The following is a 22,870-nucleotide window of genomic DNA, read 5'->3' as shown; positions in this document are numbered from 1 at the left end:
GTATATCCTAGAATTTAAATCGAACAGATCGCCAGATTTTAAAACTTTGAAGTATGTACATAAAGTTCATTTTTATATTTACTAAAACCAATTTTAATTACTATTTATTTATAAAATATCATAAATCTCCAAAACAATATTATTACAAATTTAGCTTAATATAATTAATCAATTCTGAATATTGTGGTTAGGTTTTAGAAAAATCGAGATTAAAATTTACAAATGATAACCATTAATTTTAGAATTACATTTTCTAAAAACTACTATCCTTAATTTAAGTGCTTGTTTTTTGCAAGCAAAGACAACTCATTTATTTTCTAAAATTAAGATTATATATTTTTCTGTGAGTGTAGACGCAACAGTAAACATCACAGTGCAGTGATAACTCAGCTGATTTGTTTGCTTAACGCTTGCGCGCATTCAAGTTCGTTTCCTGAGTCTTTCGTTTGTTGTGCATACTTAAACAATTGCAAACAGCCAACGGCAATAGATTTGTGGGTATTTTGTTGCCCACTCGACGCACACACAAGTTAAACACAAATTGCATATTTTACATATTTATTTACAACAGCATTAGATATATATTTTTCCTAGGCGCCTCATTAACTGACTACTTACACATGACTCGACTCAACTCAACTCGACTTGCGTCGACTCGACTCGACTCGCCTCGTCTCCTGGACTCGATTCGGGACCAGCCCACCACTCCCACTCCCAGCCAGTCTCAGAAGTAAGTGTATCGCGTATTATATGGACTGCTGTAATAGTTGAATGTTGCATACGATGTGTCGGGCGTTTGAAATGTTGTGCTGAAATACGTTGGATCAACACCGCCGGCTGCCGCTGCCACAGCTGCCACCGCTGCGAAGAGAGTGAAACAGGTAAAGCAGAAAGAAACAAATAGCATTGTCAATTTAGATTTTGGCGGTCATTTTGTACTTGGCATAATTACGAGTGCGATTGCAACAACAATTTACAATTAATAATGTTAGGCTTGGGCGGGTGCACTTGAGATTAGTGGTGTGACTTTTACTGCTGCTGCTGCTGCCAACTGGTAAATTCCAAGTGTGGGCGTCAACTGGCCAAAGCCGACACATGTTGAAGGCTAAGCGCTTCGTCAATCACAGCTTGTCAATTGCTCGGGCATGTGTCCAGCAGCGTAGAATGCCTGTTTCATGAACACCGCTGCAAGCTGTCTACACTTAGATAAAAAGTTTTTACCCAAAATTATATGATTTTTTTATGTCTATAGAGTCGAATATATCTGCCTCTGCAGTGGCATTAAAGCCACCTCCGGGGAAATCTGCGTGTACACCTGAATATGTCTATTAATTCATCAAATCAATCAAATTTTCCTTTAGGCAAATAATCTCAATTTGTTTTCCTGGTGTATATATTTTTATTAGTGGGGGTGGCTGGCAAATTGCTCGCATTCGCTGCGGTTGCAACTGTTGTTTGTGCCACCATTGCGACTTTTGCAGTTGACCATTAATCTAGTAACGCGTTTGTTGCACTTTCCACAGCCGTCTAGCCACAGGCAGTCCTCATCGGGAAGCATTGCGCTGCGTAACTTGTTGTTGTTGTTGCTGTTGTGTGTGTGTGTGAATGTTTCGTACAGAGAACTTTGGGCATGCAAAAATTAATTGCACAATGGCCATTTGGCTGCTGCTGGCTGGCAAAATGGTATCGGTTATGCGGCTACCATGGCAGCCAGGTAACCAGGCTACCAGCCAAGCAGTCGCCAATCGTGCATAAATTGTCAAATTGTAAAAATTATCTCAACTTAGTGTCGTTTGTTTTTTCATTTATTCGTTTTTCGCTTGTTCATTGTGAAATGTCTTTCCATGCATTTGTGTACTAAGTAAGTCCAAGTCCTCTAGCTTATTGGCCTATTGGCTGCTTTTTTGTGTTACTAGGCTCAGCAAACAATAATACAACCAAAAAAGAAACCAAAAAAATTTGCTCCATTTTTCGTTCGATATGCAAAAAAAGAGAAACAATACCAAAAACAAAGAAAAGCAAGTAAGACTGCTTTAATCAAAGCTGCTCGACTGCAAGATACCTTTAACTAAAGGTTTACAGCATACTCACTCCAAGCATGCACATGCCCCTTCAAAATAATTGTATTAGTTTGCAGGGTATACATGAAGAAAAACAAAAGTAAAAATACAAACTACAAACATATTTTGCAAAGCATTAGTTTCACTGGTCCCCCACCCCTCCTCTCTTTCTCCCTGTCCTATCTATCTCCCTCAAAATCCACATAGACTATGTAAATGCCTGATTGTGTGTGTGCTCATTGAGCTCATAGACAGGCAGCATTTATAACCATATGCGGCTCAAGTCTTGACTGCTGCTGCAGCACCTGTTGCTTGGGGCCAACACATTTGCTTGTCGTTAAAATTGTTGATCACTATTTTGTTTTTGTTTCATTTTTTATAGCCGCTTGTTGCCTTTTCCAATGCGGTACTTTAATCATCATAAGCTGACTGGCATGCCCAGGCGATAGTCAAATTTTTTGAGTGGAGAGAGCTAAGTTCGCAATTAATAAAAGGAGAATGCAGAAGGTGTGTTTGGTTATTGGCCACAGTTTTATCCGTAGGTGATAAGGAGAGATTTTGTATGGTTAGTTTGGTAACAATTTTATAAAACGATAGTAAATGGCATAGGTTGAATAGTTTGAATGATTTGTTTGTCATGTAGCTCAACTATACAAAGTGCGGGCCAATTAAAAGTGAATAATACTTGTTGCCATGTCGATATAATATGGGTTTTTGAGACTGACTTGATTACTACTTTGCAATAGCATTAAACAATTTTAAAACGATTTAGCTGTGTTTAAAAACAGCTTGGAATGTAAAACTAAATGCTAAAATATTAAATTTGTCGTCGAATAAACATAAATATAAAATTTACTTTCGTAAACCAGTTTGAGCCATAACTAAACGGTTTATATCGGGTTGACTTAAATTTTAAATGAGTTGAAAGACTTTGAACCGATTGGTAAGCTTTAAACCTAAAAGTAATGCGGAAAAATCATTAATATGGTGATTGGTAGATCGGTGGATGCAAAAGATAACCCCAAATACACTTGTTTCGCCAGATTTCAACAGCAGCTTTCGATGAATACTTAATATCCATGTTTCTTTCTCTTTTGAAGTGCTCTACTCTCCTCTACTTCCACAATATCTCTTTTGAGTACCTTACAATCTTGTGCCCACTCGAAAGCTAAAGCCGATGAGTGATGAGTGAGGATTAAAGAGTGTGGCCCACGTCGTTACATTTATCTCGGTTTACAACCGATTTGTGTCGCTGAACTTCAAAGCTGACTTTGTTAATTTGACGTTTCTTTTGTGTGCACTTACAATAATTGCTACAAGAAATCATGAAAAACGTACGATAATATCAACAAAAAACCAAAGTGGTGCATTTGCATGTACAAAACAAAAAGAAAAACAATAAAAACCACAAACTACAAAAGAATTATTGAAAACAAGTCGAGTGTTGGCTGGCCAAATGATGACAAAAATAAAAATTGTGAAAATAAAGTTTGATGTGCATTCTGGTTTTTGGTAAAATAGTTTTTGTTTATTTAAAATTTAGATTGTGTTCAACTAAAAATAAAAAATTTCGATTTACAAATAAAATAAAATCAAAATGTAAAATTTCTGAAATTGTCTAAGATATGTGAAAAATAAAGTTTGATGTGCATTTTGGTTTTGGTAAAATAGTTTTGTTTATTTATAATTTAGATGGTTTTCAACGAAAAATATAAAAATTTCGAATTACAAATAAAATTAAATCAAAATGTAAATGCTCCAAAGGTGAAAATTAAAATTATATAAAATCGGACAAAATAAAATAAAATAAGAAGAACATACAAATATAAATAAAAAAGCAGAATAATAATATTTAAATTGATGGGTTTGCAATTAGATAACAATAATTCAACTAAATAATACCTAATAAACAATTTAATTATTACACATTATTATTATTATTTTTTGTTTGTAATGTTAGCTTGTGCGCTGAGCGTGTGCGTGGGTGTTTATGGGTGTGTGTATGTGTGTGTGTGGGTTGGGGATGGGGTGTAGGATAGGATGGCCTGGGATTGGAGCGGATTGTGGAACTGCTTGGGTGCTTAATTAGGAATTGGATTGCGATTTACGGTGATGGACATTTCTGTTTCCGGCGCTGCATTTGGCATTGACAATACAGAGTGCAGTATGCATATGCATATGTGTGTGTGTGTGTGTGTGTGTCTGTGTGTGTGGGGTTGTGTGTGTGCTTGTGCTTGTGCTTATGGCTGTGTGCTTGTGTGTGTGCAGTTAACCAAATATTGTGCCTGTGAGTTGGACGTGGGTTGGAGGGTAAATTAAAAGACAATAATTAAACAATTAAAATACATTAACAACTGCATAAGCTAAACAAGACTTCATATTTAAACACTACTTTAATTGCACTAATAAAGCTTTATATGTTAGTGTCTGTGTGTGTGTGAGTGTGAGTATATGTGCATGTGACTTGAGAATGGCCTAGGTTCTATTTTTGTTTAGACCGTGCGTTTGAATGTATTACTTTGCTGTGGTGGCACAAAACCGAAACCAGAGGCGCCAACAACAACACCGCTTGACTCCTCAATTGCATCCGGAGGCGAGGGTGGGAACACAACGGGTCCTGCAAAATCAAGAACAATTATAATTCACAAATATAGAAAATATCAGAATGTATGAAAAAGTATAACTAACTTAAGCGATTAAGATTATAACTTGAGAAAAAAAAATTTTCTTTAGGTTACAATAAGATAGTTATTGAAATTTTAAGGAAAACCATTTTGATTTGATTTTTAACTTTTCAAATTATCCGAATTTGATTCAATTTTAGTATTTTTGGATATGAAACTTATTGCTGTGCTGAGTAGTCCTATTTTGTCCCCGAAGTTCTCTCTGGTTTTAGAGAAGTTCAACTGTATTTTGGTGGTAGCAACTTAAATATTTCTATCAGGACAAACTTACCTCTGTTCTGGCGGGGATCGCGCACCTGGGGCGCTGAGGGCTGTGCCAGCGCCAGAGGATCGAAGGCAAAGCGGGAACGGCTAGGGAACTGTCCTAGAAAGTATTGTTGGCCAGCAGCAAAAGCCAGACACAGGCACAGAGCAGCGATGGTGACTAACTGCAAAGACAGAGAGAGAGAGAGAAGGAGAGAGATCAAAATTAATAGAATAGACATTGATATGGTTAATGCGCGCAGTTTGTTGGTTTCTTGGCAATACGGCTGACAAATACGGTCAAAGCGATTAAGCCATTGAAATGTGTGTCATTGCCAAAGCGGAGCTAAGCATATGAAAAACAATTAAACCAGCAACAGCGGCACCAGCAACAGTAAACCATAGAATGCCGCGCAAGTGTACTTGAGCCGAGCACGGGCCAAGTTTCAAGTGCTGAGAGCCAATGGCCAATAGCCAATAGCCCGTTGCGGTTCTTTGGCCATTTTTCATATGCAGAGCGAGAGATACGTGTAATTAGCGGCGATTGCATAAGAATAGGAAACAAATTTATGACAATTGCCAACTATATAGTTTCACTTAAGTTTCCAATTTCAATTTCACAAAACGCTGACCCAATTCGCATGCATCGAATCTAATGCAGTGATAAGCGTTCAGCTGCAGCTCGTTAAGGAGCAACGAACTGTCTGCTTTTTATTTTTGTGGCCAGCTCTTGTGGAAGCTTGCGGCGGCATTCATCAATGGGTCCAATGCAGCATGCTGTGCAAATTGGCTTTGTGGTTATAAATATATCTGGCTGTCCGCGAGGCGCTTGAATTTATTGTTTTCTCATTGAATGGTCGACAGGCTGGGGCGCTGAAATTGGCAGCTTCGGTAACTGTGCCACAAAGTGTGGCGGGTGTTGCGTCCAATGTCTTATTTAAAGCCGTCACGCAATTGGCTCACACTGGACACTAATCATAGGGCCTGCAAAGATCTATTAGAACTGGTTTTGCAAAAAGTCCAAAATTCAAAATACAACTGCCTCATCATCATCGAATGCATACTAATCGTAGTGTGTGCAGTTGTTATATTCTGTAATCGGATTTGAGCCCACACATTCATCCATATTTACCGAGTAATTGTTGGGGTTTTGCCATGCTTTGGTTTCGTTGTGGCTTTTTAAAGCTTTTTGCATCATTAATTGCCTAATGGGCCGCGCCCGCAGTCTGCAATCGGCATTGCACTGCAGGGCGTATGCGCAATCTCATTTTTCATTTGCTGTCCAGCATGTTAATCTAAGCAAGCAAATTTCGTTGTTGATTTTGTGCTACTGCAAATGATTTAATATGCTGCAAAGTGTTTACGAGCACCCTACATGTAACAAAAAATCACAAGCAGCTCTAACAAGAACAGCAACAGCAACAACAACAACGCTAATTGCTATTAGCAAAAATATGCATACGACAATAGCAAACAAGAACAACAACAACAATACCAGCGAACACTGAAAAATGTCTTGGAAGTAAATAATCAAAAAAGAAAAACAAAAAAAAATATGCAAACAAGGCGACCAGTTGCCTACGTCTAGACTTTAAAGTTTCGCCAACTTGTGAAAATGAATTTAATTAATTCATGATTGTTGTTGTTACTTTTGTTGTTGTTGCATATTTGTCTTCCGAGTCGCGGACCCGCCGTCTACTGCCACATTAGAGTTTACAGGCTTAGAAGCTCAACATGGCATTTGTCATATATGCTATCAGAGAATTAAACGATCTCATTTAAACCATGATTAATAACACCTTTGTGGTGTGGGAGTATTTAATAGGCGATCAGCTGTCAAAACTCTTGGCTATAAGGTTGTAAGCTTTTGATCCATCATAATAAGTGCAAAAAAAAAGAAACATTTCATTTTTGAAATCCACGTAAAGGAAATCAATATTTAGCTGTGTTTACACTGAGATAAATAATTGTTTATATTCAAGTTACCAACTAGAACAGAAGTTGGATATTTACATATTTTAAACGAGTTTTGGTTTGAGGATGCAATTATCAACATTACAAAATTGAGAATTGAAATCGAGCCTTTTGTAGTGTTGACAGTGATTACACTAAGCAAAAATATTGTGCAAGTCTTGAAGTTCATTTGCATGAGCATAAAACTCATTAAAGATGATGAGAAAAGCAAAAACCAAAATTATTTCAGATAAATGAGATCTCCGTTTTAATAAGTTTACAATAAGCAACATATTTTTGCGCTTATAAAGTCTTAAGGGTAGTTTATGCAGCTTGCTTAGGCGTCCTTTCGCTGAGTGGAGCTGCCGCACCCTGGAAGCTAGTGTGGACACTGTGGCATGCTACACATGTAAACCGTCAAAATGTCGCCAGCTGCGGGCCGGAGGCTGCGTTTCTACCACATTTTCACAGATTTCATTTTGTCAGTCTACGCATAGTTGTGGACAACTACTCAGTTGTGATTGTAGCAGCAGATTTTGAAAGTAGTCGTTTAGGCAAATTAAATAAATTAAGCTCAGTACTTTGATACTTTTTTGGTTCAGTTTTTTTTTGTAGTTTTTTTATGGCTAGCCGCAAGGAATCCGTACTGAAATTGCCACTCGAAAACCGTGCAGCACGCTAATGTGAGTTAATTTGTTTGACGCTGAGGCATGAGAACAAAACGGTTTGTATTGAAATTACAATCATTCCATATGGCAGCTCTAATCCACTTTACCCCTCACCGCCCTTATCGAAGCCGGTGCAAATTAGTTGAACAAATGACCTTAGATATGATTTCGCAATTGGGCGGCGCTTGGAATGCCTGGCAGTTTGCTAGGCAAACATGGCAACAAACAAGAACAACAGCAACAGCAACAAAAGCAGCAACAACAGCAGCAGCAGCAGCAGCAACTGTAGACTGTTGGCCAACGGCGGCTTATGCGAAAAACCCACCCACCCACAAACAATGATTAAGTGCAGCAACATGTGAGCGTGCCCGTGCCAGCTCATAAAAGCCTAAATAAAAAAAAAACACTAACAGCAACAACTGGACAAGAGCAACAAATAGAAAAAAAAGAAACCACAACAGTGCCTTGTTAGCAGCGAATTTATATGCTCTGGAAACGGGAGCTCATGGGTGTACTATAACTCATCGAAAAATCTCCTTGGAGAATCAATAATTAATTCATTTCAAGAATTGTTCTATTTTCTGTGTAAATTATTACTTCAATTGCTGCAAATTATACTCAATTTTCATTTACAATTTTAAAAGTTAAGATCCAAATCCATAAAAAGTTGTATACCAAAATCTATAAATAAAGTTCAATTAAATTGTTAAACTTATTTGAGATAATTTTAATTTTATGTGCAACTTAAGTTGAATTTTATATGATTTTCGTTTACAGGGTATTTGGGCTGTGAGCACACAAATTTGCACAAATGTTTAGTTGTTTTTCAATCAGATTTTTCATTTTTGCGCTGGCATTTATTGGCGTTTAGATTTTGATTGGCTCAAATGTGTAGTAAAAATAAATTATTTTTATTACTTTACAAGCTGAAGTACAAAAGAAACATATTGAATAATCCATTCCAACAGGTAACCGAAGTGCCTGGTATTTTCAAAACTTAAAAAAAAAAGTATAATAAACTCGAAATGAACTTTCAATTAGTTGTTCCGGGCAAATGGTGCGATACCCGCAGGTTTAAGCAAAAAATTTGCATGGGATAAAAAATGAGTCATGTGCAAAAGAAAAATGGAAAATGAGGCCTGTTCAGTTCAGCTGGGGCGTTAATTAATCTTATTTAAATGGATTGTCATTTGCCAAGCGCAAGCATTACAAATTTTGTTTAATGTGCACTTCTCTGGACAGTTGCAAAAGTGAATGTTGAACAATTGAAATGCGCTCAAGTTTACGCAGCTACAAAAATGAAAATAAGTTGGACATTGTTATCGCTTGTTAATGATTGTTAACGCCCACAATCAGCAGCAACAACAGCAACAACAGCAACAGCAGCAAGTAACTCCTTCAGATGCTTATATTGGCCAGGTTAACGCTCGATTGAGCAACTGTGCATTGACTTTCAACACGGAAGCATTGAGCTCTAGCTTTGGCTTTGGCTCCAGACTCATGGCTCCCCTGGCCTGGATGTCTTTGTCGATTGTAGCCGAAAGTCGAATTGAGAGTCGACTGTCCGTTGTATTTAGTAGGTACAACAAGATCAACAACAGCAACAGCAACAGCAACAACTTTAAATTACTTTCAATTGTGTTTAATAGCTGGAAATGATGCCAGCGCCTGGCCTGAGATTGTGTCTGACTTTGAGGCTGTGAGCAGCTGCCCGCTGATCGCAATTGCTCAAGCAATTATCAAGCATCAATTTGCCACAGTTCGTTGCTTAGGAAGTGCAAAATTGTCGAAACTGGTCAGCGTGAGAATCGAAACACTTTTCCTTTTCCTGTTGTTGCTGCTGCTGCTGCTGCTGCGACGTCTGTCGCTGCTCCCAAAATTAGTTCAAGTTCATGCTGCAACAAAATTCGTAACAAATTTGTAGCTCTTAAGCTATGACAAAATACCAACACACAACGCACTTGTCGACTGTGTCTGACTGACCGACTGACGGACTGATGGACCCACTGACTGTCTCTGGCATGCCTTATAAATATGGTAATGGTTTGGCCCCGTCCCGAGTCCGCTCGGACGATAAATCTAACATAACTATTTTGCAAGCCACAGTACACGCGCACCACTCGCATGTGGGTAGCACCACCACCACGAACTCTCCAAATTGTGGCTGGACATGTGGAACATGTGTACGCCAGGCACTTGCCATGCGCACTGACTGGCTGACTGACTAACTGACTGGCTGACTGAGTGACTGACTAGCTTGAACATGGCTTCAGCTCTGATTGCGACAGCTGCGCGTTTCAGAAAATCGCTAATCGCACCGCACTAACCGAATCGTAATAAAAATAGCCTCAAATAACGAAAAAACAAATAAATAAAATCGAAACAGAAACCGTTGTTCGCGACCGATGGGAATCCTGATATCAAATGACATGGTAACGGCTACGGGTACTGGATGCCATTGCTTCAAATGTATTTGGAGGAGAGTCACCCATGACTGCCCAGAGGATTCGTCATGAGTTTTTAGGAACAATGAAATTAACTAAAGAAAGTCACGTTAACTATGTTAACTACTAAATAAAGTAATATTAACTATATAAGAAAAAATTCGAAAATTACACGGAAATTGAAAAAAGCTTGCTTGCTTTGAATTTAATAATTTAAATTAACTTAACTGGATTAAAAGATTGATTGATTAAAGAACTTAAATGTGTAAATGTAAAATACCCGAATGAATTTAATAATTTCAATTTTCATTTAAAAAATGAATGAAGGTTCTCGAAAATGAAGACGTTCTAATTCTGGTGTCATTGAAAGTTACAATTGGTACTTCTGTATTATTAAATATATTATATAGATATTAAATATATGTAAATATATCGCACAAATAAGTATTAATTAAGTTCATTAAATATGTGCATTATTTTATTAAGCAGTAGCATAATAAAAGCACTCAGAACTAAGCAAGTAGTGTGCGTGTGAATTCAACTGTGAATTTCAAATAAAGTACATGCAAAGCCCGCTTTTTAGCCTGGCTCAGAAACACATACACACACACATAGTCAAATGATGGCTGGCAATTATGCATGACAATTGCTGAGAGTGTGCTTTGTGTATTGAGCAAGTGTCACATTGCGGCGAGACATCTTCATTAGACCATATAGACATGTGTGTGTGTGTATTTGGCCTAAACGGGCCAAAGCGGACGAAGCCAAGCGCAACGCAAGGCAATTGTAATTTATGGCAATTAATTTGAATTTCTACACGCAAAGCGTGTAAAATGCAACGACGAGGACAAGTTGATGGCGATGCCAACGACGATTAAGCCAATGAATTAAAGCGATTGTCGAGCAATTAATAAATCTCTTTTTTTCGTTTGTTTTTTTTCTTTTTTTAACATGGTTCAAGCCTAATCGAATGCGATTTGCCAGCAGGCTGAGTGCGGTTCCCAAGGTGCCCAACAAATGTAGGCTGGGATGAAACGACAACTGCCGACTGTCGAGTGCCGGCTGCAGTAGAAGTTGCAATTGCATAACATGTGACTCTAATGAATTGAACGCTGGCGTTTTTCATAGTTGTTTAATTTATGGTTGCACGTACACACGCACATTCATGCACACTCATGCACACTCATGTACACTTATGCACATTCATGACGTTGCTGCGAGCCACACGCAATGGCCAAGAAGTTGGTCAGCAGCAGCGCCAGTTTTGGTCACTTTGACTGTGACTCTGACTCTGGCTTTGGGGCATATACACACACACATGTGTGTGTGTGTATTGTCGCGTGTATATCGCACTTTTTCAATTAAGTTGCAAAACGCATGCCCAAGCACGTTATTTTTTTTCTTTTTTTGCGATTGCGTTGCTGCTGTTGCCTGATCTGTAAACAAGTGTCTGCTAGTTGTCTGCTGCGACCGCGGCCTTCAACATGAACTTGAACTTCCCCTCTCACTCTTATTTGCGTTGGTTTTTTCTGCGTGTAATTGTTGTATATGCTGCAAATTGAATGCTTATAGCCTACACTTACATTTTGGCTAGGCGGAAATTGTTAAATGCGTGTTTGACTGCATAATAACATACTGTATGTATTTCATATGCTGTACAATTTATGGCCTGGATGTTGAATGGAGCTGTAGATGTGGCGCGCCCCCAGGCAAAGTCCATTGTCTGCGACTTAACAGCTTAATAGGCAGTTACAGACAGACATATGCATATGCATATTTATCTCTGTGTGAGTATATTTAAATACGATTATGAATAGTAACACACATATGTACATAAATATATGTATCTATATGCTTGCGGTGTAGCTTTGTCATGTCTTTAATGCCGACAAAATGCTTGACACACGACAACTGGCAAAATAGTCAACAGAGTTGGCCATAAATTCACGTGGCCAATAAAAATTCTGAATACCACAATAGCCTTAAAGCCAAAAATATGTAGACTCAATTTGAGTTGGTGAATGGTGGTGTGTGTGCTTGTCAATGCTATTGCTATTTCTATTGCATTCGCATTAAGCTGAGCATCAGTGTAAATGCTGTGAAAATTGTCACTAAACAAAAGACTTAGGCAACGAACTTTTTTTTTGCTTGGCAAACAAAAATTGCACATACGCAAAATATAAAAAACAAAATGCAATAATTTTGATTTTCTTTTTACACTTTTTCTTGCATTGTAGTACTTACGAATTTCATGCTGATTTTGTTGGTTTTTTGTTTTTGTATTTGTAAGATGTTTGCTGTGCGCTGAGCTGCAATTAGTTAACAAAATATTTCAAAAATTTATTCGCTTTTAATGATTTATTTTGGGCACTGCACTTTTCTTTTTTTTGTATTATTATTATTTTTGCTTAACAACAACACGACACACGATTTTGTTTGTTTATATTATTTAATATTTCGTTATTTTTGGTTTGTTTTTAAATTTTAAAGCTCATTAGCATTTGTTGATGCTTAATTTTGAAATAAATCTTCTTTGCGTTCACGCGACTCAAATGAAACTGAAAGTCAAACGCGTTCTTGGCTAATATACAAAAATAAATAACACAACGAGCTGGATGCTGTTCACCTGACAGCTGCCTGAATATTTAAAGTAATAAAGTGTGTGTGTGTGTGTGTGTGTGTGTAGTGTGTGTAATGCCTGGTTGCGGGAGCACGCCTCTAACGCGGACTCGTCGGATCGTGTGTGTATATGGTACGTACGTACGTCGAGCTGTGCGGTAAAACGTTTAATGAATTCCAACAGAAATGCTCAGTTGATTTTATATAAAGCATGGCAAGCGTGCTCCGTTGCCGTTGCCGACGTCGACGTGGCCGTCGTTTGCTTTGTTTGTTTGTTGCGTTTTTGTGAGTGAGCTTTTTTTGTTATTGTTGCTGTTGGCTTCTTTGTCACTCGAGCGCCTTTGAGCTTTGAGTGCAATCGCTGTTGGCCTACGTGCGACACGTGATGGTCGTTGTTCTTGGGCGGACTATGGCAAGCAAATTAGATAAATGCAACTTTCTAGTGAGTGCCTTCCGGTAACCAGTTTCAAGCTAGTGCTGCACTTCAATCGGGTCAATCAGTCGACGTCTCGATGGTTGCATATGCAAATCGAATTCAAATGTAATAGTAGGAAAGCTGACAAACACCTTGGCTTGATTGCAGGTGAAAAACAATTGCAGCAACAACAACAACACAGCAGCAGCAACAAAAACAATGCTGCTGTATTTTCAGCAGTTGAGGCTTTGGCAATTTCTTCCGCCTCTGTCGTTTTGACCGTGAAACTTTTGTGTGATTGTTGGCCTGTTGGTCCGTTTGTTTGACTGCTCGTTGTTGTTGTTGTTGTTGCTGCTGCTGCTCTGGCCACGCGTAGTAAGACGAGAGAGCGAACTGCTGTTGACTTGATTTAAATGACAATTTACGTTTATGATTAAATATGTGGCAATATGCAAAATCATAATAATAATGCACGAATTGCCTGCCGGAAGCACTAAATAGAAGGTTTTGCTGTTTTACTGTTCCTATTGCTTGATTATGTGCCACATAGCACGCTTGACATTTAAGAACCTTTTTGGCTGATCAAATAACTGCCCACGAGGGATGTTTCATCAAATAAGTGTGTTTATATTTGTAGTTTCTGCTCAGTTCAATTTGTGCTTGTAGAAAAGGGAAGTAGCAAAATCAATAGAATAAATACATTTTTTGTTTAATAATTAAATATTTTCGATCACATTCTATAAGCATGTATATATAATACAGGCTTCATCCGTTCAAAACATTATATTCAAGCTTATAAAAAAATACACAAGCAATCTAAACAACTTTGCCAACTTTATGTAGCAGAAGACAAGACCTTGGAATCATCTTATTCTATGCTTGAATTTTGTATTTTATTTTTAATTAAAATTCGTTTTTTTTTTGATAATCCAAAAGAACAGCTCTAATACTAAATGAACATACATTACAGTCAATATCTCTTGAGCACATTCATTATGAATCTAGAATAAAATAAAAAAGAAATTACAAAACAATCTTAACAGCTTTATTGAGCTAAGGTATTTTTATGATTTTATTCTAATACTATTAATTAAAATTTTTATTTTATTGTAAATGCAAAGAACAGCTCTAAAACTGAATGAACAGCCCTCGAAATTAATGCACTCAATTAAATACAAATTGCACACTTGTCGCAGTTATGCAAGCAATGCGTTTGTTGTATTTCTAGCCATGTGTTGTCGGACAAAGAGAGACAGAGAGACAGAGAGAGAGAGAGAGAGAGAGAGAGAGAGGGAGAGAGAGAGAGAGAGAGAGAGAGGGAGAGAGAGAGAGAGAGAGAGAGGGAGATAGAGAGAGGGCAGAAATGGTGGACTTGGCAATAGCCGGCTAATTGAAATACCAAGTTCAAGTTCAGTTTGTCAGCAGGTGTCGGACGCGGGGCGGCCGCAAAATCGCCTTCTTTTTGTGCGATGCAACAAGTGGCAGAGAACCGCAAAAATCAAATCAAATTGAAATATTATTTTGTACTTGTGTATAAATGATGTATTTTGCATTGTCTTCAGTTGCCGTTGGGGTCAAGTTCAGTTGGCCAATTGGTAATTGTTGTAAAGCCGTTGAATAATTAACATTCTTAATTGTCGATTGCCATTGATTTGGTGGCTGATCAACTAAACAATTAACAAATTGCCTTGCTTCGCGTACTTTGCCTTCTTTGGCTTTCTTTTGTTGCTTATATGTTTCTTTTTTGCTTTGCTTTTGAGTTTTGCCAGCTTAATTGAAATGGTAGTAGTTATCAATCATTTGAAGCAAATATATTGGCCTCAGCTTGCCCTGGCCCGGCCTGAGGTTATTGCCACTTTGAGGAATTGAAAAAATTGATGACGCTGACGCAAAAAGTGTTTTGGGCCCAAAACTTGTCTGCACATGACCGATGACCGAGCCGTCGACTACTTATTAATGGATATTTAAATGCGCTAAAAATAGTTGATGATATATTAGTTCAACTATTTGCCAATTAAACTTTATAATCGTTTGGCTGACTTATCCAGTCGGGTACTACAAGTGCATTAATCACTCTACACGCGCAAGCAATTATTAACTTTACTCATAAAGCATTTCACTCAAAGAATTACACATAATTTACGTGCGAGTTTATTAAAATTACAAAATTTGTTGAGGAAGTTATCAAATGAGTTCAAAACCGCAGCAACAGGAGCATTAACTTGCCGAAAATGTAAATTGTTGGAAATGTGTCATAACCGGAACAGCTACTGGTTTGGGCTCAAAATGCCGTGTAATCGGTGAAAAAATCCGTAAATCACATTGTCTTCAATTACCTTCAATTATATTTATGTGTTATAACTGGGCTAAAACGTATTAAATTATTTTAATTTTGTGTTGCATAGTAATTAATTATTTTTAAGCATTCTGAAATATATATTAAAAGAAAAAGAATTAGCCTTGTAATAAAGCATAAAATCATTTCGTGTCATTTTCTATGGTTCATATTAATCAATGGCTAGTATTCAGGCGAATGGTAAAGAGAAGTTCTTTCTCCAATCTAAGCAAAATATTGAAATCGTTCATAAATCGAATGAATGTTCTGTTTTAATGTTAGAAGTTAGTAGTTATCTGTCAGTTTTAGCTTCCTGTCTTTATTACGGGATATATTAAATGTTGTCAAAAATGTATTTATACAATTAAATTATGCCTTTGTCTCATGCCAGGTCCATCAACCCCCCATGTGCGTTGCATATTTTGAGACAATAATTTATTTATTTTTAGCATAACGTTTGTCGCACTCCAGTCTCAAAGCGCATCATTCAATTTGTATGGTTTTTATTTATATTAATTTAACAAAATTCAGAATGATTTTTCGGCTTTCACTTTGTAATAGATGTGAAATTCAATGACCTTACTGCCTCAATAATTAAATGAATGACGATGTTTCACTTCCATGCTGACATGTATATATAGATATATTTATTTAGATAATTTGTTTCGTTATATGCCAATTAGCGAAGTGTAGAGGAAGCGCTGAATTCTAAGGCTGATGCTGCCTTAGACGCTTGACAATATTGTTTTACAGTTATGATTGCAACAACAATTGATTTTGTTGCCAATTAACTAATTGTGTCCAAATGCGCATGACGAATTATGAAAAATGAGTGCACAAGTTTAAATACTCAGCATTTCAAAGTTCCGTTCCATTTACAATTCGATTTGCATTATGCTCGCATGCATACAAACATACAAACACACACATCTCTAATTGTATGCATGTATGTGCATGAAAAGCGTTTATTCTCATGACAGCGACCTTGGCAATGCTGCAGGTCTATGTCAATGTGTGTGTGTGACTAACGCATGCTTGAGGAAGAAAACTCTTAAAGCTGAAACTGGTTTTTGGTTTTTCATTAGGCGTCAAGTGAAGGCGCGAATATGCGTATGCAATAAGCCAATGCAGCAGCACGAAAACAACAACAACAATGAATTCCGTTATTTTTTCGTGGTTTTAAATTAAAGTGAGTTCGCAACAAACATGTTGCAATTGCGTGATAAACTATGTTGTCAGAGCTGGAGGCTTAACTACTTTTGATAGGGAAGAGTTTGACGGCTTATGACTTACTTGTCAACAGAGACCATTTGTATATACATATTTATTAAATCATTACAGTGAATTGTTGTTGCTATAACTTGTCTCATTTTTGGCGCCAACGATTTAAACTCTGCGCTGGCAATGCTTCAGACAAGAGCAACAGATTTTAGTGCTTTAATATACAGAAATTAATATTAAATGACTAGTCGGTTTATTTTCATTGAATAAAAACGATATAAGAAAAAGTTTGTTTCTATTAGCTTACGCAAGATTAATAAATTTCCGCCTGATATTTTGCCATAAATGTAATTATTTCAGAAATAGAAAAGAATCGCGCCAACAGTGCCAAATGAGTCAAATATCGATAACACAAAGAGATGTGGTCGATAAGTGATCCAGCAACTGGCTTATCATAATTTTAATTTTATTTGTGCGGCAAAGAAGAACGCTGTTATGCGTCGTTCCCAGGCGCCATCAGTGCGCAGAGCAGCTAAAATGGGCGCCACTGCTTGTGAATTGAATGTGGAGAAAAAAGTTTACGCGCCCTCGGAAATGCAGTGGGGCACAGCTGGATGCCTCAAACATTTCAGGCCACGCAAGTACGATGAAGGTGAGAATCCGCTGAAGGACAAACGCATCTTTCTCATCCTCTGGCGCAAGCAGACCAACAAAAAACATAAAACCTGGACAGGCAATGGAACGCTGGAGGTGACTGCAGCTAAAGCAATTTTAAAAGACGAAATCGGCAAGGTGCTGGACGTTCTGACTAGCCTGAAGCCGGAGAAATTGGAAATAGATGCGTTGTTAGAATTCGGCCTGAAGGATGTCGAAATCCAGGAGGAGCTCAGCACCGTCGAGCAATGCACCGCTCAAAGGAAAGAAGAAATTGAGAATTGGTATCGCCAGCAGGAGGAATCTGATGGTCTGCTCCCCTCCTCTGCCAGCAAATGTCAACGACCGATGAATATGTTAAAGAAGCCAAAGCTGTCCCCTGAATCTAAATCCCTCAAAGAAAGCTCCAGCTGCAGCATCCAGGAAGTTGCTCCTCTTTGCAGGTTAAACGAATATATTTGCATGCTGGCACCAGCAGAACTCCAATATCAGACGTTGCACTTGCTGGCAGATCATTGCCAAGATTTATGCACGGTATGAAATGGCTGAAATAGTTTGTTTGCTTCGTCGGCAACTTTTTTAATTTAAATATACTTTTATACTTATATATAAAATCTAAAATTTTAGGAATTACCCGCTGAATCAGCGCATATTGTTGGAATAGCAGAACAAATTTGTGATCATCCGGTTCTCCTCAAGCACATGTTGAGCGATCCACTCGTGTCGGAGTTGCTCCTGCCGCATTTACCGCCCTGGCAGGAAATGGGTCTATATGACTCGGCCAAGTTTGAGTTTGTGCATCTATTGTTGGACAATTTGGTTGTGGAACACAAAGAGAAATGTGTCATTGTGGCAAACAGTCAGATGTGCTTGGACATCATCAAAGGTTATTGTCAATGCTGGCAAATAGCCCACATTCAACTTGAAGACCAAATACAGGCAGCTATATTCAATACGCCCAGCATGGAGGCTGCCAAGGAGCCAATGGTTGCCGTAATCTTAACTAGCGTGTTGCCAGCAGTCCGCTTGAGCTGCTGTAAACATGTGATACTCTATAATTATAGGGGAAGAGAGGAGGCGATGAGATTACTGGCAACTGATGGTAATGCACAAATGTACACGTTAATCACAGCTGACTGTTTGGAGGAGCGTCAGTTTCAAAAAGAACTCGGCCTAGTCGATTGCACGGATTCACTTAATCTGCATGTGAATGCCACACACGAGCTACTTGCAGCTCGACAAAATGTGGGTGAATTCAATAATTATTTAAATGACAATTTAAAATTCCGTTTCTCTTGCAGACTCTTGTAACTTGGAACCAATGGCAGCCACCATTTAGCGAAGCATTTTTAAAGGTACACAAAGCTCGATAACCTATAGAAATTATTTCTAATTATTTCCGCTTCCAGGAAACATTTTACTGTGATGAATTGCCCAATCTAAGTTTCGTCTTCAGCAAGCAGAGTTAAATTCGTTGCAATTTGGGCAACTTTATTTTGTTTATTTATTTAAATTATACTTATTTTTGGTTAAGACAAAATGGCAAGTGTTTCAATAGGATTAATATTACTTCATGAGCGCATGTACGGCGCTTATGCGCAGCGAATAATTGTTATCCAGCTCATTGTACATGACTTCGTCACAGTTGACAATCGAACCGATTGCCAGATGCTTTTCCAGGCCGGTCAACAGCTCATCGCTTGGCTCGGCTGGCAGGCCAATCAGTTCATATTCGGTGGTCAGTATGGCGAATGTAAATTGCGGCGGGTACGGACGTATGTCATCGACATGAACTGGTACAATATTGCCGTAGTCGATGAACAAAATGCTCGGATATCCATCGCCCACCAGTTCCATGCACAGGCCACGGCACCATTTTCCCTGATACTTGGCAATGCACAAATCATTTTTACTACAAAGAAAAATGTCGAATTATAATATACACATTTGTGAACCAATTCAAAGTTGCACTTACGGCGGTGCATAGTATGCACATTTGGCAATGGATTCCCCATAGAACTGTATGTCGCGCTGCATCTGTGTTACCTCGTAGGCAAAATCCAATGTGGTGCAGTGGATCACCCCAAATTTGATGAACGTATTGTCCATGATGACCAAATCGATGCCATGCCCCGTAGGCAAATGCACGTGCTGCAGATACTGCAAATAAAAATTCAGAATAAACATTCAAATTAGTATAAATGCTGTGGTGAAGCTGTTGCATATTTTAAAATAGCTTTTTACATTTTAAACAAATTTTGATTGTTTAAAAATTGTAAAATAAATGTTTTCAATATTTTCATTGGTGGGATTTGTTAAAAACCCAGTCAATCAACAAAATGTAGAAGTTGCTTATAATAGGATATCCAACAATTACACGGATAAATATAAGTCGCTACAGCTGGTATTCCGCTGTCTGTTCCCCTTTCAATTAACACTTACATTCTCTTCGTAGCCAGGGTCTGAGAGTGATGGCTCCACTGGCGACACAATTGTTTTGAGCAAACGATTCAAGCTGCGATTCATTTCGCTCTCGATGAGGATCACGCGTTGCATGCCCATCTCAAAGTCAAACTCACGCTGCGAGTACTTCAGCACAAAGGTGTACGTTTCGTCCAGTTCGTAGAGCATGTGGCGCACATTAGGGCCCATATAGCGACGGGGTACTCCACGCAGCAGCACAGGCACCGCATGGCGGGGCAAGGATGCCAAATAGGCGCTGCACTCGTACAGGGTCTCCAGTGTGGTAATCTCTACGCTACCATAATCCACGCTGACCAAGCAAATGGCTTGCGGATTGTCGACATTCAGGACCATGGCTCGCACAATTTGCTTATCGAATTTATAGATGACCAACTGACCGCACTGTGGCAACTTACGGAGCGGAGACGCCGCCTTGCCACTCATCATCACATCGGAGATCAGCTTGTAGTAGGCCACCTCGTCCTTTACCTTCGCTGAGCGCACATACAAAACATTATTCTGCTCAAAGGCAGTGATTTTGACATGGCTGCCAGATGGTGGCAGCTTTGGTTTGCTCAACATTTTATCATTCGTATTATCAATTATTGGGGGACTGATGCCTTTGGCACAGCTCTGCTTGTGGGCAGCGGCAAGTGCATCAAAGCAGACTGGATTGCAGAAGGGCATCTGACAGAATCGGCAGCTGTTGTCCGTATAGCAATCACAGACCAAACACTTTTGTACAATCTGCAGCGCCAGCTTTGATTCCCCAACAGCCGATTCAGGCTCAAGCTGGTGTTGGGGACTACACAAAAAAAATTGGGTAAGCATTGAAAAAAATACCCGGATTTAAGTTTAGACCACTCACGTGACTATCAAGCGCCCGCATCGAAAGTGAAACACGGCCTGATCTTTCTCAACAATATCCTGGCTGAGACGCTCCAGCGCGAACTCATACTTAACATTCAGATAGCGTCGACTGGGATCATTTACGGCCAATAGCGAGTTCCTGGCAGTGTAGTCCGCCTTGATCACAAGCGGAGACTTGAAGAATTGTGGGTGCGCTTTGTTGCCAGTGGACAACTGAATAATGCGTGATATCAAATCTATGGCGTTGGGCTCACTTACAGCCAAAGCGGTCTCTGCTGTTTGGTGTAGTAGATTGGGTAGTTCGGATTGACTTTGTCTTGGTTGCCGCTTCACACAATGGACATAATTTGGAAACTGGCGAATTTTTGTCCATGCCGCCTCAACGCATCTAGCGTAGATTACACTAGAATTTCTCTCGTCAAAAATACACAAATAAATTCTTACCCAATATTATGAAAATAAACAAAAAATTCGCGAGATGCCGAGCGAAATTCGATGTCATAAATAATGGTCTCTCCAAAGAAATTTCTCAGCAATTTATCCGTAATAAATGCATTCATCTTTTTGATAATCAAATATGGAAAGTTAATTTGCCTATTGCTCCGATGAGCACCTTCGTTGACGCTATCATATTTGTTGCAGCTCTCATCATTATAGTGCTGGGCCATGGGATCCCAATCCGGCCAGCAGTTATCTTGTTCGGCCATCGTTATTATTTGTTTAATTAATAATAAACATTTGACAGAGCAGTGATATTTAATTTAATTACACACGTGCAATTCGGCTTGGAAAGTGACATTTACACAATCATCGATTGTAGATTTAATCACGGATCATGTAAAATTGATTCGGTTTTAATCGAAAATCGTTAATTAAGCTCATCTCCTATATTTGAAGCGCTTTATATGCCAGCTCATTTTTATTTAAATTTTTTAAGCACTAAATTTGAATTTACAAGCTCAAGCCACTTTAGAGATCGATGAACAATTTCGAGACCAAAATTTGAAATTTATTTTGTTTGTGGAATATAAAGGCAAAATGGTTTGCTGAGAGGCGAAAAGTTAATGAATTAATTTTCTCCATTTTATAGCTATATAGATTATAAATACACTTTTTTCTTGAAGATTCAAATAATTTTTCATTCATAATTGACTATTTTCATTCCGATGCACTTCCCGCTTCCGTAGTGGTTTGCCGATAACCGGACTCAAAATACATACATCAAAGTTCATTATTTTGACACCGCTAACAGTTGTTCATAGAATCCACACAGGTCAACAATGAATTAACATTGAGGATTTTAGTTTTGCGGTCTCTAAACGACCGTCAAAATTCGTTCGGTTATCGGTCGCGACATTTTTCGTCGCTCTGTAAACTGGGCTTAACAGAACTGCACTCTAACAGAATATAGCGATATATCGATATATCGTGTTTGGTGCCTTACACATCACTAAATTACATATACACAAAAGCATTGTTTGTTATAAGAAAGAAAAACATAAGCAATGGTAAGGAACGAATCGAATTTCGTTGTTGAGCGCATTGTGGACAAACGAATCACTGCCGATGGCAAAGTGGAGTATTTAATCAAATGGCGCGGCTACACCTCAGCGGACAACACCTGGGAGCCGGAGGAGAACTGCGACTGCCCGGCACTCATTCAAAAGTTCGAAGAGTCGCGGGCCAAGTCAAAGAAACGTGGCGAAAAGAAGCCCAAATGCGAGGAAATACAAAAACCACGCGGCTACGAGCGTGGCCTGGAGCTGGCCGAGATTATGGGCGCTACCGATGTCACCGGCGATACTAAGTACCTCGTTCGTTGGCAATATTGCGAAGAGTTTGATTTGGTGCCGAGTGTTCTGGTTGCCGAGAAGGATCCGCAACTGCTAATCGAATACTATCAAAAGATCGCCCCCTACACCGCGTACATTGACAAGCGCATGCAAGGCGTACCCGAGGAATTGCGCGTAATTGCGGCTCAGACTGGCTATGCCGTCAGCAGCGCACCCACAGATGCAGTGGAGCCCCCCATTTGCAGCGTTGAGGGCGAACAATCATTACCATCGATGGTGATGCAGATGGAGCCAAAACAAGTGCCAATCGAATTGCCCATCGTCGAACAGGATGCCGTCGAAGCCGAGCTGGATAATGTTGGCGTATCCTATTCCATACCGGTTCCAGGCGTCGGTCACATCGCCATCGATGTACCAATGGTCGAATAATTAAGATTTACCCACTTTG

General features: G+C 38.9%; 4 protein-coding genes across 4 annotated transcripts; 2 read left to right on the top strand and 2 right to left on the bottom strand.

The window, feature by feature from the left end:
- Window positions 1–544: 544 nt before the first annotated feature.
- Window positions 545–12,342, bottom strand: LOC6563323. Its single transcript, XM_032737597.1, has 4 exons — window positions 12,297–12,342; window positions 5,016–5,172; window positions 4,579–4,677; window positions 545–861 (listed from the first exon to the last, which is right to left on the bottom strand). Exons 1-4 carry the CDS (start codon window positions 12,303–12,305, stop codon window positions 725–727), a joined length of 402 nt encoding a protein of 133 aa, XP_032593488.1. The 5' UTR covers window positions 12,306–12,342; the 3' UTR covers window positions 545–724.
- Window positions 12,343–17,112: 4,770 nt separating this feature from the next.
- Window positions 17,113–18,849, top strand: LOC6563324. Its single transcript, XM_001989638.3, has 4 exons — window positions 17,113–17,830; window positions 17,924–18,541; window positions 18,598–18,651; window positions 18,706–18,849. Exons 1-4 carry the CDS (start codon window positions 17,138–17,140, stop codon window positions 18,763–18,765), a joined length of 1,425 nt encoding a protein of 474 aa, XP_001989674.2. The 5' UTR covers window positions 17,113–17,137; the 3' UTR covers window positions 18,766–18,849.
- Window positions 18,850–18,862: 13 nt separating this feature from the next.
- Window positions 18,863–21,440, bottom strand: LOC6563325 (protein vreteno). The gene is made up of 5 exons (XM_001989639.3): window positions 21,074–21,440; window positions 20,628–21,017; window positions 19,739–20,564; window positions 19,272–19,456; window positions 18,863–19,208 (listed from the first exon to the last, which is right to left on the bottom strand). The coding sequence occupies exons 1-5, from the start codon at window positions 21,334–21,336 to the stop codon at window positions 18,863–18,865; spliced, it is 2,010 nt and encodes a 669-aa protein (XP_001989675.1). The 5' UTR covers window positions 21,337–21,440.
- A 636-nt stretch (window positions 21,441–22,076) lies between these two features.
- LOC6563326 (chromobox protein homolog 1) lies at window positions 22,077–22,851 on the top strand. The gene has a single exon (XM_001989640.3). It carries the CDS (start codon window positions 22,135–22,137, stop codon window positions 22,849–22,851), a length of 717 nt encoding a protein of 238 aa, XP_001989676.1. The 5' UTR covers window positions 22,077–22,134.
- The last annotated feature ends 19 nt before the right edge of the window (window positions 22,852–22,870 follow it).

Source organism: Drosophila grimshawi, unplaced genomic scaffold (assembly GCF_018153295.1).
Source record: "Drosophila grimshawi isolate 15287-2541.00 unplaced genomic scaffold, ASM1815329v1 contig_311, whole genome shotgun sequence".
Lineage (NCBI taxonomy): Eukaryota > Metazoa > Arthropoda > Insecta > Diptera > Drosophilidae > Drosophila > Drosophila grimshawi.
The sequence above is the reverse complement of the archived record's forward strand: the minus strand, read 5'-3'. Positions and strand labels throughout refer to the sequence as shown.

Bases quoted from the DNA above. Each gene is read 5' to 3' on its own strand.
- LOC6563323 (XM_032737597.1), bottom strand. The intron at 4,678-5,015 runs GTAAGTTTGTCC...TTGATTTTGCAG, and splicing joins CGATCCCCGCCAGAACAGAG to GACCCGTTGTGTTCCCACCC. The intron at 862-4,578 runs GTAATACATTCA...CTCTCTTCGCAG, and splicing joins TTTTGTGCCACCACAGCAAA to CGGTGGCAGCTGTGGCAGCG.
- LOC6563324 (XM_001989638.3), top strand. From the start codon at position 17,138: ATGCGTCGTTCCCAGGCGCCATCAGTGCGCAGAGCAGCTAAAATGGGC. The intron at 17,831-17,923 runs GTATGAAATGGC...CTAAAATTTTAG, and splicing joins ATTGCCAAGATTTATGCACG to GAATTACCCGCTGAATCAGC. The intron at 18,542-18,597 runs GTGGGTGAATTC...TTTCTCTTGCAG, and splicing joins TACTTGCAGCTCGACAAAAT to ACTCTTGTAACTTGGAACCA.
- LOC6563325 (XM_001989639.3), bottom strand. From the start codon at position 21,336: ATGGCCGAACAAGATAACTGCTGGCCGGATTGGGATCCCATGGCCCAG. The intron at 21,018-21,073 runs GTAAGAATTTAT...AATCTACGCTAG, and splicing joins GTTTATTTTCATAATATTGG to ATGCGTTGAGGCGGCATGGA. The intron at 20,565-20,627 runs GTGAGTGGTCTA...TTTTTTGTGTAG, and splicing joins TGCGGGCGCTTGATAGTCAC to TCCCCAACACCAGCTTGAGC.
- LOC6563326 (XM_001989640.3), top strand. From the start codon at position 22,135: ATGGTAAGGAACGAATCGAATTTCGTTGTTGAGCGCATTGTGGACAAA.